This window comes from Rosa chinensis, chromosome 5 (genome assembly GCF_002994745.2).
Source record: "Rosa chinensis cultivar Old Blush chromosome 5, RchiOBHm-V2, whole genome shotgun sequence".
NCBI lineage: Eukaryota > Viridiplantae > Streptophyta > Magnoliopsida > Rosales > Rosaceae > Rosa > Rosa chinensis.
Window position 1 is genome coordinate 9,214,063 of NC_037092.1, and position 14,399 is coordinate 9,228,461.

At 38.8% G+C, this 14,399-nt stretch overlaps 2 protein-coding genes and 1 non-coding gene across 3 annotated transcripts; 2 read left to right on the top strand and 1 right to left on the bottom strand.

Moving 5' to 3' along the window:
- The first annotated feature begins 7,256 nt into the window (after nucleotides 1-7,256).
- Nucleotides 7,257-8,470, top strand: LOC112165934 (endochitinase EP3). The gene is made up of 2 exons (XM_024302644.2): nucleotides 7,257-7,769; nucleotides 8,008-8,470. Exons 1-2 carry the CDS (start codon nucleotides 7,358-7,360, stop codon nucleotides 8,400-8,402), a joined length of 807 nt encoding a protein of 268 aa, XP_024158412.1. The 5' UTR covers nucleotides 7,257-7,357; the 3' UTR covers nucleotides 8,403-8,470.
- Nucleotides 8,471-9,180: 710 nt separating this feature from the next.
- On the top strand, nucleotides 9,181-9,264 carry TRNAL-CAA. Its single transcript has one exon. It is a non-coding gene; the product is annotated as a tRNA-Leu (tRNA).
- A 226-nt stretch (nucleotides 9,265-9,490) lies between these two features.
- On the bottom strand, nucleotides 9,491-11,561 carry LOC112167665 (uncharacterized protein At4g18257). The gene is made up of 3 exons (XM_024304714.2): nucleotides 11,125-11,561; nucleotides 10,500-10,820; nucleotides 9,491-10,056 (listed from the first exon to the last, which is right to left on the bottom strand). Exons 1-3 carry the CDS (start codon nucleotides 11,406-11,408, stop codon nucleotides 9,894-9,896), a joined length of 768 nt encoding a protein of 255 aa, XP_024160482.1. The 5' UTR covers nucleotides 11,409-11,561; the 3' UTR covers nucleotides 9,491-9,893.
- Nucleotides 11,562-14,399: the final 2,838 nt, after the last annotated feature.

Genomic DNA, 14,399 nt, shown 5'->3' on the forward strand with positions numbered 1-14,399 from the left:
TTCTAGGGGCTGTAGAAATGAAAAAAGAAAAGAAAATTAACATATTACAATCTAATCAAATGTGAATATAAATAATTTGTTATGCTATGATGATCTACAATATATAACTCATGCTCAGGGACATTGTCAACCTGGGCAGTCTATGAATCTTGAATTACACAATTGGTTGAATTTTTTTTTTTGGTTAACTTCTTCATGATTGATGAAGTAGTTTGATTGTGTTGGTTCATACAAGTTCAATATTGAATTGTTGTGTGTATATATTGGAAAATTTCAGAGGAGGCTTAGAAGGATCAAAGATCGCTTCTGAGATGACACTGTAGTTTGAACAAGTCATCCTTGAAGATGATGATGAATGAGTTGGGGAAGGTGTATCATCTAAATTAACAACAACAACAACAAGAGGATCAGATTATGAATATTGAACTTACTGATGAGCATGTTCAAGGTCTTGAAAACACTGCAGTCAGTAAGTGTACTGGTATCGAATTCGATTCTGAATAATGTGATCAATGATTCTCTGGTTGGTTATTTGTTGATTGAATTTGGTATTAACAAGAATTTTTTTTGTTGTGGTATGGATAAAGATTATGATAAGTATGTACATTCTTTGTTACTTAAGAATAGGCCTAGGCTCGGGTCGGGCTGGGTCCGAAAATCAGTAAAACCGAGACCGAGACCGAAAATTTCGGTTCAGGCTTTTTTTGAAATGAAAACCGACAGGGACCGAACCGGTTCGGGCCGGTTCGGGCTTTCGGGCTTTTTTCGGGCCCAATTCCAGTTCAAGAATGTTTGCATGTTTTCCCTGTTTTCCAAATACAATTCTGCACCCTGTCATTTGCCACTCATTTTGGCACCTGGAAGACTAGAATGCATATCCTATTATCTCATTAACATAACAGTAATCATGCATTATTACAAATTTATATAGTTTACTACACAAAGTCACAAACTCACAAATACATTGTCCATTGTCCAACAGAAAACAATCCAACATTCCAACTTATTCAATCATTTCAACCATGTGTTCAATCATTTGAAATTCAAAGATTGAATGGTACTACAACTGCAACAGAAACATGAACACAATCCTCCCGTTTTGCACAAAATCACAAATTGCTGCTAGGCCGGCTCCCATGCTCAACAGGTCTAGAACTCCATGACTACTCCAACTTGCAGCTCTGCATTCACATTTGAAAGCTGATCAATTTACAAAGTTGAAGAGAGAAACAGAAAAAGTAACTGAGAAACCCAGTTCCATTAACTGAAAAAGCCTAGAACAGTTCCATTAAACGCATGAATCATCACTAACCAACAGTTCCATTAGAACAGTTCCAATATCATCAGTTTATCACTAACCAACAATCCATGAATCCAATATCATCACTAACCAACAGTTTCAGCCTAGAACAGTTCCATTAAACCGAGAATTTAGTACTAAAACTCTGGAATCGAGAGTTGTTGATTAGTCACTTGTTTAGCCTCCAGAGATTAAGCGTAAGTTAAAAGTTTTAACAGATAAAACCTTGATAGCACATGAACTGCAGAACACAGATTAAAAAAAGAAAAAGAAAAAAGAACCCAGCTTTGGTAAGACTATTCTACCAAATGAACTGCAGAACACAGATTAGTCATAACGAGAGAAGAAGAAGAAGAACCGAATACCTGGGTATAGCAGAGAAGAAGAAGAAGAAGCTTTGATCATAGCGAGAGAGAGAGAGACGTTGAGAAAAAGTAACGGTCAAGCCTTGACCTTCAGTTTTGATTCCGTGACAGAGAGAGCGGAGGAGGATTTCGATATTCGGAGATCGAGACAACTCATAGAGAGCAGGCCGGAGCTAAGAACTCATACTTAGCTCCCAGGCCGGAGCAGGCCGGAGCTTGTCAACATGTGCCGACTCCGTTTCCTCTCCTCACCTCCCCTCCCATGCATAGCCTTGCATTTTCCCCAATCCCGATCGCGCCTTCAATTCCAACCATTACCATTAATCCACACCCTTCCAATTCCCTTATCAATCGCGAAAAACTAGATCGCCCATCAGAATTTTCTCCACCGAAAACGAAATCGAAACCCTAATTCCACACACCGGATGGTTGGCTGGGTCTTCCTTCCGCCGATCCAATTCAAGCTCAGATCCAATACCAACGTCTCCAACTTGCGAGCCGCCCTTTCGATCTAGAGAGAGAGAGAGAGAGAGAGAGAGAGAGAAACTGGAGAGAAACTAGAGAGAGAGAGAGAGAAAGAGAGGAGGGACTGAGAGAGTGAGAGGGACTGAGGGAGATTTGGGGCAAGCAAAGAGAGGAGGCTGTCGTCTGTCGAGTGTCGAGTACTCGAGTTAGTGGACTGGACTCACTGGAGGACACGGAGGCCTTTAGGTTTAGGGTTGTGTATTATTATTTTTTAAATATTTAACTTATTATTTTAACACCCAATCATAGACTGACATGTGGCATGTGCTACAGTATTCGGGTCGGTTCGGGCTTTCGGGCCCTGAAAATATGGAACCCGAGACCGAACCGAGAATTTCAATTCTAAAACCGAACCGATTCGGGCTTTTTCACTCGGTTCGGGTCGGGCCCTCGGTCTTTCGGGTCCGGACGCCCAGCCCTACTTAAGAAGCTGGATATATCTGTAAAATATATGCTTACATAATTAAACGTTCCCAAGATAAGTGAGCTGTATAAACTTTGTGCATCTGAGTATAAACTATAGCTAAATATATATGCAGACCAAAGAGTAAGAAGGAAGAGGTACGTAGCTAGAGACTGAAATAATCATGCAATGCGCATGTTTTTTTTTTTTAGGGCAACGGAAGACTAATCCATTGATCGAAATCATGACGACCTCACTTGGTCAAGCATGAAGGGTACAAGCACCCCTCATATTACAATACAAGCTCACGAAGAATACTAAATCCAAAAGAAATCCATACTTCAAAACTAAAATCCTAAAGGAACTGCTGAAAGAGAAAATGCATAATTTAAAAACTCCCTAATCCAACACTGCCTGAAAATAGAACCAATGTCCCGAACATCTTGACTCCTAAGACTCTTTTGGTGTATGTCACAACATTCAACACACCCACAACAACATTCTAGGAACAGATGCAGGACAAAGAGCGGGCAGACCACCCCCAAAAAGCCCAAACCCGACCCAAGTGTGAGAAAAATAGGGGAATTGGCCTAACCTAGGCCCAATTCTCTAGATTGCATCTCTGTAGCCCATGAAGGTCGAGGCCCACGACCCACTGCCCACACCCTACGCTCTTCACATCCAGTTGCTGAATCTGGCATTTCCAAGAACTGGCCGCCACCACCTAATCAGTTTAGCGGCCTCCCCAGACAGGGGACCATGGTAACCATCACGCCGCCCACCAAAGCTGCTAGCGACTGCACTTGTTGCACTAGACTGGTTCTGCAAGCATGAACCCGAGGCCTCAACCAGCAATTCGACCTCCGATCTCTAGCAGGAATTCTCCGACCTCGCTCCTCCTCTAGTCCCGAAACCGTGACGCCAATCTCCTCCTCGTCAAACCCGATTCCACCAAAGCAAATGCCGATCTCTGTTGCAAAACCACCACAAGGTCTGTACTTCGCCTCTTTTCTCTGACCAGACCAACCTTCGAACGCACAAAGGAGATGAAGCCCTTATCCTCTTACCGCTTGCAATGCTGGAGTGCCCTGTTGCAGATCGGAGCCAGAAGCGCCACCGCACTGCTCACGAAACCTTGATTGATTACTCAATGCACATGTTAAGCTAAGGACAAATAGAGATTTTATGATCAGCAGTCAATTTGATAGAATGATCGATCTTAACCGATCATTATGGTAAATAGAGTTATTTTTTGGGTAATTTTAGTTCTATTAGAAGTAATTACTCCACCTACGATATTTTTACAAGTTTATGAACAAATTGTTGTTGATGTGGTAACTTAGTTCAATTATATATAAATGTGTAAAACAAATGTGATAGCTTTGTTGTCAATGTTGTCAATTTTGTTTAATTAAATCGTAAGTTTAGTTCAATTAGATGTAAAATGAGGGCACGTTTACTTACTTGGAAGGAAAGGGAATGATTACGGGGTAAAAACATTCCTGCGTTTACTAACACATAAAGGAATCGGAATTATTCCGGGTAAAAGAATTCCTGCGTTTACTAACACATGAAGGAATCGGAATGGATGTAGGTCTCACCTCCTTATCATGAATCGATTCCTGAATACTCAGGAATTCGATTACAAAGGGAGGAGATGAGTTTAGGAATCATTCCTCCGGAATCAATACCGATTCCTTTCTTCTCCCATTCCACTTGTCTCCGATTCATGATTATTTTCCATTCCAAGTAAGTAAACGTGCCATCAAGTGTATAATAAACATCCAAGTACTGTAGACAACCCCTATATTATCCTACTTTTAAAAAATTCCCCCTTAAGAATATTCTGAGTTGATTTCTTTCTTCTGTAATGCTATATACATACACATTTTTAAAGCACTTAGATATGTTATTACAGATTTAAAGGAGTTATTAAACAAAACAAAGAGTACGAGTCTCGGTTAAAAACCCTTTTATTCCAAATAGGATGGTTAAAATATGATGGTTAAAATATGAATATGCATGTCCTATGATGTATATAAGGCTTTAGGTAAAATTGGGTTTTATATACAGAATTATATAAAACGTCTCACAATCAACTATTTTGGGTTTGATCCCCAGCAGGAGCGGATCCACATAGAGCCCAGCTTGGGCACTTGCCTAGACTGGATTTTTTATTTTACATTGATTTGGTGTAGGCAAGGGAGTGAAAATGGCAAAAATAGGGCAAAACAAGGTGAATTGGGGAAGAAAATGACAGAAATTAGGCAAAATCTTCATAATTGCCTCCAAAATCTGCAGCTTCTCTATAATTTTCCTCCCTTTCCCTCCTGCTTTTGACTTGCCTTACTTGAAAAAAATTTCTGGATTCACCCCTGATCCGCAGTGCAGTCAATTATGTTTTGCTCACTTCTTTTTCTGTTTTTTTTTTTGTAGATCAAAATTCTCTAGGAACTAGTTTACGAATTGAAAGTGAACGTTTACATACAAGATTGACAATTTGAGTAGTAGTAGTCTAGGCTGGTGGACTATGCTTAATTTCGTCTCCAGGACGGCATGACTGAGCCAACTTAGTCGTACAACAAAATAGTTTGGAGTTTTGTAGTGATATAATTGCTGCTTAATTAGCTTTCTTCATTGACGATATTGGACTACCATTCTCCTTATATAATTAATGAGCTGCAGCCTGCGATATCATGGATATATATATCGCTTTCGAATTACGAATGAAAAATTTACAGTGATTGATCATATATCTGTTGGATATCAGCGGAAGCGTAAATATAAAAAACTAAATTTGGGTAGGGTGTAGAGGAGTATTTTGTAGAAGTATCGTAAGAGTGAATTCTTTTATCAGGTATTTTAAGAGTCTCCTCCATATCTCTCTCTAGGGGCTCTGTACATGTCTTTGGGTTGTACATCTCCCATATTGAATTGTGTGTTATTCATGTATTATATCTCCATATTCAAAATTAGTTATTCAGTATTTACGCTTCCGCTATTATCCAACAAAGTGGTATCACAGCTCTAAGCTCGATCTTTTGGGTACGGTCAAAAATTGTTTGTGCAAGAGTATTATGGTGTCAAGTGTGCTGGCTTAGGTGCTGATCGTGAGCGATGAGAAAGACGTGATGGTGTCTCGATGAGATAGTTGAAGTAAAATATTTGCTCCAAAACTATTGAAAGAATTGAGAATTAAAATTCTCAATGAAGATCAACCTTAAAACTCAAAGGTTGCAAAGGGGTTGAAGAGTTAGAGTGACCGGCCATACCAAGACTTGCTCATGTTGTTGCAAGGTGGTGGAGAAAAAACAAATTGTGGTGCATCAACTATTGCTGATGGGCAAAAGGTCAACAAAAAAGAAGAAAAATGAGAGAGAGAGAGAGAGAGAGAGAGAGATGAGCACAAGAAGGAAGAAAAATTGAAGAAGAGAAGATTGTGAAGAAGAGAAGATTGTGAAGAAGAAAAGAAAGGGGGTCAGAATGAGGGAGGAATAGAAGAAGAAAAAAAAGGAGAGAGAGATGAGCAAAGAAACAAAAATAGAAGAGAATATGCATAGAATAAAAGGAAGGGAGTAAAAAATATGGAGAAGAGAAGAAAATGAGGGAGAAAAAAAAGTAGATGGAGAAGAAGAAAGAGAGGATAATGTAGTCCTCGATGAAAGGGTTAAAGTCCCTGAAAGAATGTAGGGATGACATCCCTAATAAAAGGTGAAGGGTTTAACATCCTTTAAAGAAAGAATGAAGTGTATAAATCCCTAAATGAAGCATGATACCACGATAAAAAGGCACAAAGGTGTCAAGAGAAAAATGCTCCCTGTAAGTGGCAGAAGTCCCAAAATGAAGATGATCAGATGGCACAATGGTGTCAAGTTGACAAGGCTCCCTGAAGCCACGATGACACAATAGTTCAAAGAAGTTGACAAGACTCTCCAAAGGCACAGTGGTGCAACGAAGATTGGGTGAACGTTCCAAAAAAAAGTACTCCTTGATGGCCAAAGGTAGGTAAAAGAATTTTTTTTCCCCTTAAGGTACAACATGAAGATACTTATTTTTTCAATGAAGTCAATGAAGATGAAGACAAGTCAGAGTTCAAGAAAGCTCCAAGAAGCATGAAGCCATGAAGGCCTTAAACTATTGGTGAGGAATAAAATGATCTCACACGGAAATGAGAGAAGAAAGTTCTGGGAGGAAAAGCTCCCAAGACCCGAAGTGACTAGAAATTAATGATAATCAATAGACTAATTATGATAATGAATAGAAATTAATGGAAACTATCCATCTTTTATCTTATTTGGAATGGAATCCGGGACATGACCCAAATTGTACGTCGACCTCTTAGAAGTAAAGTCAATCCTGGAACATGACCATTTCTAATTAACCTAGGCCTAAGATCACGACACGTAATTAAGGGTGATGATAGCAAGAGATTATGAATATAAATTTGAAGAGAAAGAAAGTGTCAATAGTGGATTTGTGGATGTCGGCCGGCTGGTTGAGACTAATTATGATAATCGATAGAAATTTAATGGAAACTATCTATCTCTAATCTTTTATTTGGTAAGTGGAATCCGGGACATACACCAAATTGTACGTCGACCTCTTAGAAGTCAAGTCAATCCTGGAACATAACCATTTCTCACTAACTGTTACTCGATCATCCATGCCATGCATAATGCATACCCTATAAATACCCAATTCGATCATCTTAATTAGTTCTGTACCTCATTATATACACATACAACAAATAGAGACCAGATTAAGATGACAATTAGGACAAAATCCCTCTTTTTCACCATCCTAGGCCTAGCATTTGTAGCCCAAATTGCAATAGCTCAAAACTGCGGGTGTGCCGCCAACCTGTGTTGCAGCGAATTTGGTTATTGCGGCACCAGCAAGGCCTACTGCGGCAAGGGTTGTCAAGCAGGACCTTGTACTACCACCACGCCTACACCAACTACTAACGGTGACTCGGTGGCGAACATTGTGACCACTAAATTCTTTAATGGGATTATTAACCAGGCTGCCGCTAACTGTGCCGGGAAGAGCTTCTACACCAGACAGGCTTTTCTCAATGCCCTCGGCTCTTACCGCAATTTTGGTACCAGCGGTTCCGCTGAAAAGAATAAGCAGGAGATTGCAGCTTTCTTTGCTCAGGTCACTCATGAGACTGGCCGTAAGTACATCATCATTTTATCTTAAATATATAAATCACTGTAGTAGAGTGGATTAATTGTAACTGTTTGATAGGCAAGTACTGAAGTACCCAAAACAAAATCATATCTGTACTTGGATAATACTCTATAGAGGAAGGTGAAATGTGGTTTACTGAAATTCATATCTGCACTAATTATCACCAGCCGTAATTCCATATCTACGTATTAATTAGAGTATTTTATGAATGATGGATGCAGATTTTTGCTACATAGAAGAGATAAATCGCGGAACCTACTGCAAGAGAAGTACAGACTACCCATGCAACCCTCAAAAGAAGTACTATGGGCGAGGACCACTCCAACTCACCTGGAACTACAATTACGGAGCTGCCGGAAAAGCTATTGGCTTTGACGGCTTAAACTCCCCTGAAAAGGTGGCTTCAGACCCTGTGGTGGCGTTCAAGGCGAGCTTATGGTTTTGGATGAACAATGTTCACTCTGTTCTAAGCCAAGGATTTGGAGCCACAACTCGAGCCATCAACAGTGGGGAATGTGGTGGCGGAGCCCCAAATAAAGTTCAAGCTCGCATCAACTATTACAAGCAGTATTGCACCCAACTTAATGTTTCTCCGGGTGACAATCTCTATTGCTAAACATGTTAACTAATTGGTATTGGAATAAATTAATAAAAGTGCAGCTAGCCTAAAAGATATTACATGAATTAATCGATCTCGTCTCTCTCAAACACGAAATGTTACGTATGGTTCTGAAATTTGGTTTGGGGCTATCTCTTGCTTCTCTGGTTGGGATCTGATCTGCTATGCTTGCGTTGGGTTGATCTGGTTGTTTTCCATGCCTTGGGTTGCCGAATCGCTGACGTTTCTGTGTCTTGATGAGGTTTGATTGGTAGCAGCGGTGGTCCTGTGTCCTGCTGTTGCAGTTTTCTCCTTTGGGGTGTATGCACAGCCTTGGCTGGCTTGGGCTTTTGTTGTTTATTGTAACTGTTGTTTAGTTGCTGTTTTGTTCAGTACTTCAGTACTTCAGTTTGCTTTCTCTTTGTAACATATTGTTTCGTTAATAAAAATCCTTTTCACCGCCGAAATAAAACACGAAATGTATTGATATAACATGGAAGAAGAGAACCACCTCTTATTGTGTGGTCCACTCATCAGAGAAATGAATTAAGATCTTGAATTAATTGGTTGACTGAACTTGGAAGCGTTTTTTTTTTTTTGATACATCGAACTGATCGAAGGAAACACAGCTAAAGGAATTAAAGATATTTTGTTCATTACTCGGTTCGAAATTAATGAAATTTGGGTCGATCCTAATCGTTAGTATGAAATGTTCTGACAGACTGAACGGTTTTGGCTTTAAGTGCAAGTGTATAATATAATTTTATATATATTTTTAACGTAACATACAACAACAGTCAGGATGGCCGAGTGGTCTAAGGCGCCAGACTCAAGTTCTGGTCTTCGAGAGAGGGCGTGGGTTCAAATCCCACTTCTGACAATTTCAACCCTTTTTTTTTAAATTTTATTTTATTTTCCCAACTTTTTTCCGCTTTCATTTCCTGATTCAGATATAAATGAGGAGCCCCCTTTCATTCCCTGATTCAGATATAAATGACATCCAAATCTCAAAGTATACCTCCATTGCCGAAGTTAAAAATGATCATCCAGAACAGGCTAAACAGCCTTATGATATCGAAAGATTATGCAGCAATAACTTAGAGGCATCTAAAAAACTTGTTACAGATAGAGAAATTGCATACAGGTATGTGAAAATAACTTGAAGTACATGTGGTACTAATGCGTGTTTATAATTTTGAGATCCGAAACTTTTTGCATACCTTCAGCTTGACATAATCAGCCAATGCAGTTCCAAACCATATATTAACCACTGTACAAAAGTATGACATGAAAGAAACAACAGAGACCATTTTGTTAGAGTACAATTGACGAATTCTTTCTTCCAAGACTACATAACTTGATTCCATGCCCTTCATATCCACCTAGGGTTTGCTCCATATAATCCTGAAGTCAACAGGACTCAGAATGGCGAAAGTGCTGCATGGTTATGCAGGTGAACTCAATATGACCGCTTAAATATTGCCACAAACTGACAATCGTCTTCTGCTATTATATCTGTTCCTTATTAGGTGCCGCTGCTTTTAGTTTCTCTAGCTGTTTCCGTATGTATGCTTGTTTTAACTTCTCACGACGAGCAGTTGCTTGCTCTTGCCTGCGTACTTTGAGCTCTGAGGCTTTCTCTCTTGCTTGATTCGCTTCTTGATGAACTTCCCTGAATAAAAGGAATCAATGACCAAAAGACGTGAGATGATAACAGGTGCATATGGGTATATAAATTGTGAACAGACAAGCAACAAGTATCATATAGGATGGTAGCTCAGATATATATAAACAAAATGGCCAAGTGATGTAAAACAGTTACACAACTTCACAAGTCAATAGAGGTTGCTTCATCAATAGCAGTGAGATTCTACTTCCCAACCAGCCAAAATATGAGCATTGGTTCAATGACAGCATAGATGGCCAACATCAGTAGCAATAACCAAATTACAAAAATGGTAAATGTTAAAAGATCAAACTATTACAGAAAATACCATCAATTGGATTAACTACCATAAACATTGCATTCACCGGATGAGATATATTGTGTCGTCTGATTATTTTGATGCCAATTAATTGTCATATAGCAAAAGTAATGTACTAACAGGACTTTACCTCACAAATCGCTTGTGTTCATCATTGTCCCATATTGCACCTGCCCGCCCAAGCCCCACAGGTTTTGTGCTAAACAACATAGAAAGATCAGTCTCGCCATCTTGATTCTCCGGTGGTGCGACAACAGATGAATCATGATGCTGAGTTTGCTCCGATTCATCCTGCTCATGTCTCTTGACAAAGAAATCCACGCAATACTTTTCCTTGTCTTCCTCATCAGATAGCTCTCGCCTCGCTAGCTTATCATACAATGCAGCCTTTTTCTCCAACGCTGCATAGCTGGCTGATCCATCCTTAACTGCCTTCAGCTCAAGCTTGTCCCTGCATTTAACCAAAAAAAAAACGTAAAATTGATCTTAGCAGAAATTCAAATTGTGCAGCAAAATGGAGCAAGTGAAAGTTCCCAACTTTAACAAATTGATTACCAATGTGATATGTTTCCAACATAGAGCGCTCAAAAACCTAATCTTTTATCACCAAGCAGCACCCTAAAAACTCAATTCAAAATTGAACCCTAATTCAATCCCAAAACCCTAACCCAGAAGAATCCAAATTCCACCCAAACAGCGCATAATCAAGCAAAACCCAGGTAACAAATTGGACCATAAGGTAGAAAGTTACGTACTTGTGGGCCCGGGTGTCGACGCCGGAGTTCTTGACGGAGAAGGCATCCTGTGCGGTGATCTTCTTCTTGGCGCGGTGGAACTCGGCTTCTGGGCCGGCGAGGTCCTTGGACTTCTTGGCATCTTCTTGAGACTGGTAGAGCTGGGCCTTGAGCTCCATGATAGAAGAGGCTCCGACGCCGGCGATGGCGCGGTGCTTCTTGGGCATTATGGTCGACTCCGTAAGCCATCCCAGGGATTCCACCACCACCCTCTTCTTCTTGGGCTCTTCTTCTTCTTCTCCCATTTCGATGGTTTCGAGATTTTGATTGTTGGCGCTCACCGGGTTTTGTTTTGATTGGAGTCGTTTGAGTTTCTTTAAAATCTCTCTCTGTTTGTTCCGGCGGTGGTGAAATTGGTAAGGGACTCGACCGCCACGGACTGGTCCGGCCCGGCCCGGCCCTGTTTTAAAAGAGCAACAAATACAAAAGGATGACGACCCACAAGAAAAAATATTAAGAGGGTGTCATTATTTCAATCCAGATTTTGAAAAATTGTGTCTGATTGTAAATTCTGCGGAATTTCACGGGTTGTTTTAATTTTATATAAATTTAAATGGATTGTAAGTGTTATATAAGAGTAATTGGTGAATTTTTTTAGTTTTTGATTGGGGGTGAGGTAGTTATGTTAACGAGTTAGTAACACACTCATTTAATCAGTATTCGGACTAGAATTTTGAAAGATATCTCAGTAACTGCATACTAATCCCCGGACTCCCAGCCGTAGGCGCACGAACTCAAAGGTTGCTGGATTTTTTTTTTCTTTTTTATGAAATTATTAAAATATAAGTTATTATTGAAAATAAGAGGCAATTATTTATTGCTCCGTATATTAAGATGTTTATTTGGTACAAATAGCAACGTGAAACATTTTTTTTTTTTTTTGACTTTGTTAGGTGATGTAAGATACTCTACAAGTTCACAGTCTAACGGTTTTGTCAAATAAGTCATTTTCAGTAACTTACATTGAAGTTTTGGTTTTGGTATTCAATAAGGTAGGATAATATTTATGTCACTAAAGGAGTTATTAAATTACGTTTGTACGTTCACACTCACAATTGCATAATAGGTATAAATAATGGATTGCTGTTGATAATACATATCACAAAAATATATGCATTAGTGTAGTAGCTAGCCATGGATTCAAAGGTATTTTGTTTCATGTTTCTAGCACTCTTCCCAGTCTTCTCAACATCAGAGCCTTGGGGAATTTTTTTGCCACCTGTAAATGAAGATGGTAAGACATACCAAAGGTTTAATGGTCAAGCTTATATGTGCAAGGAAATAGGGCCAAAGTGCCAATATTGAAACTTTTTTTTTTTTTGATCAAATAGAACTTCATTAATGATCATGAACTGCATACATGGAATGAGGGAACAACCTTGCAACAGCCAGCTAGTAGTTGTTACAAAGGATTGACCACATTAGACTTCACACTGGAAATCTATACTGACACACTGGTGAAGCCAATTAGGCCCCGACTCCAGACAAAGAAAAGGTTGACTAACTTTCATAGCCTCCTTTGCCAAACGATGAGCAACCTTGTTGCCTTCTCGTTTTACAAAGTGGCTACTACAACTGGAAAGGGTGTTTTGGAGATATAGATTTTCCAATATTAAGAGATCGAAGTCTAGCCAAAATAAAAAATTTGATAGAAAAGACTCTAGAAGTTTAAGAAATTCGAAAGTTAATTAAATTACAAAGACGATTATGACAATTACAAAATAGATTTTTATTAAGAAAAATATATATAAAAAAATCTCACGACCCATTTTTTCTCTAACTATATATCTTCTCTATGCAATAACTATTTTATTCCATTACATTTCTTTTCTATCTCAAAAAAAAAAAAAAATCCCACAATTCATTTTTCTTTCTCATTATGATCTCTCTGAAATAACATTTTTTTAATATTTTCTTCAAAAAAAAAAAAATACCACACATCATCCAGAGCATGTGTAGATGAAAGTTGTATGTGTTAAGAAAAATGAGATGTCAGATGTGTATATATAATTACTTTACAAATAATATGGATGGACTAAACTGACTTGGCCGGCTTGGTGCTAATAAGTCACATGAAACGCGGAACGTTGCGGTACGGATACGTGGTACAGGTACGCGGTACGTCAGTCTTTAGGTTACGTGCATGGTACGCTAAGATACATTAGTTAATTTTAATTAAAATAAATTACATATATTAAATAAAATTATGGAAAAATAATAAATAATTATAGAATATAATTTGTTAAAATAAATAACCATACCATAAATAAAGGACTTTTATTTTACCTAAATATCCCTTATTAATATACTATGAGAAGCACTGTACTTAAAGAGGATAAATAAGTAAATTAACAAATAACAGAAAATAAATAATAAAGAAAGCTGATTTATCTTTTATTTTTTATTGGATTATCTTGGATCATCTCAATCTGATTATGCCGTGAATCCACCCACCAAAAAAAAAAAAACAGATTATGCCGTGAATCCCAGAGATTTCCCGTTGATTCTCTTCATCTCTTGAAGAGACTGCCGCATCCGCCGCAGATCTAGAGGAAGCCAGAGGCGAGTAGTCCTTCCTTCTCTCCGTCGGCCCCAGCGGTTACGGCTCCAAAATCACCGCCGACCAAGTCACCGATAGCTGCCCCGATCTCCGCTCTATCACGGCCATCATCACAGGTACATGTTCCTCTAATCGGTGCCACCCAAAAAATACAACCAGTTTTTGTTTACTCTTCTCAAATTAATTAAATATTCAAATTAATTATAATAAATAATATGGCTTTTAAATCTATGTAAACATATCATGTGTACCTACATGAAAGGTCAATAAATTCTTAAACAATGTAGTGTATCTATATCAGAGTCAAAAAAGAAAAAATGAAACAAACTAAGTAGGGTTATTAACACAATAATACTTAGAGATACAGTAATAGACTAGTCACATAGTAGATCAAACTAAAAACCCTAAGGCACCGCTGCTGCAACCCGAGTCCCTTCTTGTCAATGTCGCCTCCATTGCGGGTCGTGTTCTGGTAATGGATCAGAAGCTTTTCGATGTAACTGGAAAAGTTCGCGTCCATGTGGAGCATGATATCACCAAACCCTTCATTCTCAAGAAGACTCTCAAGCTAGCCCAGGGAGTGATTGAAGAAATAGAGTTCTTCTTTGAAAACCTAATTAGCAGATGTCGCAAGTGTAATCTCATTGTCCATGACAATGAGACCTGCCTTGTGCCC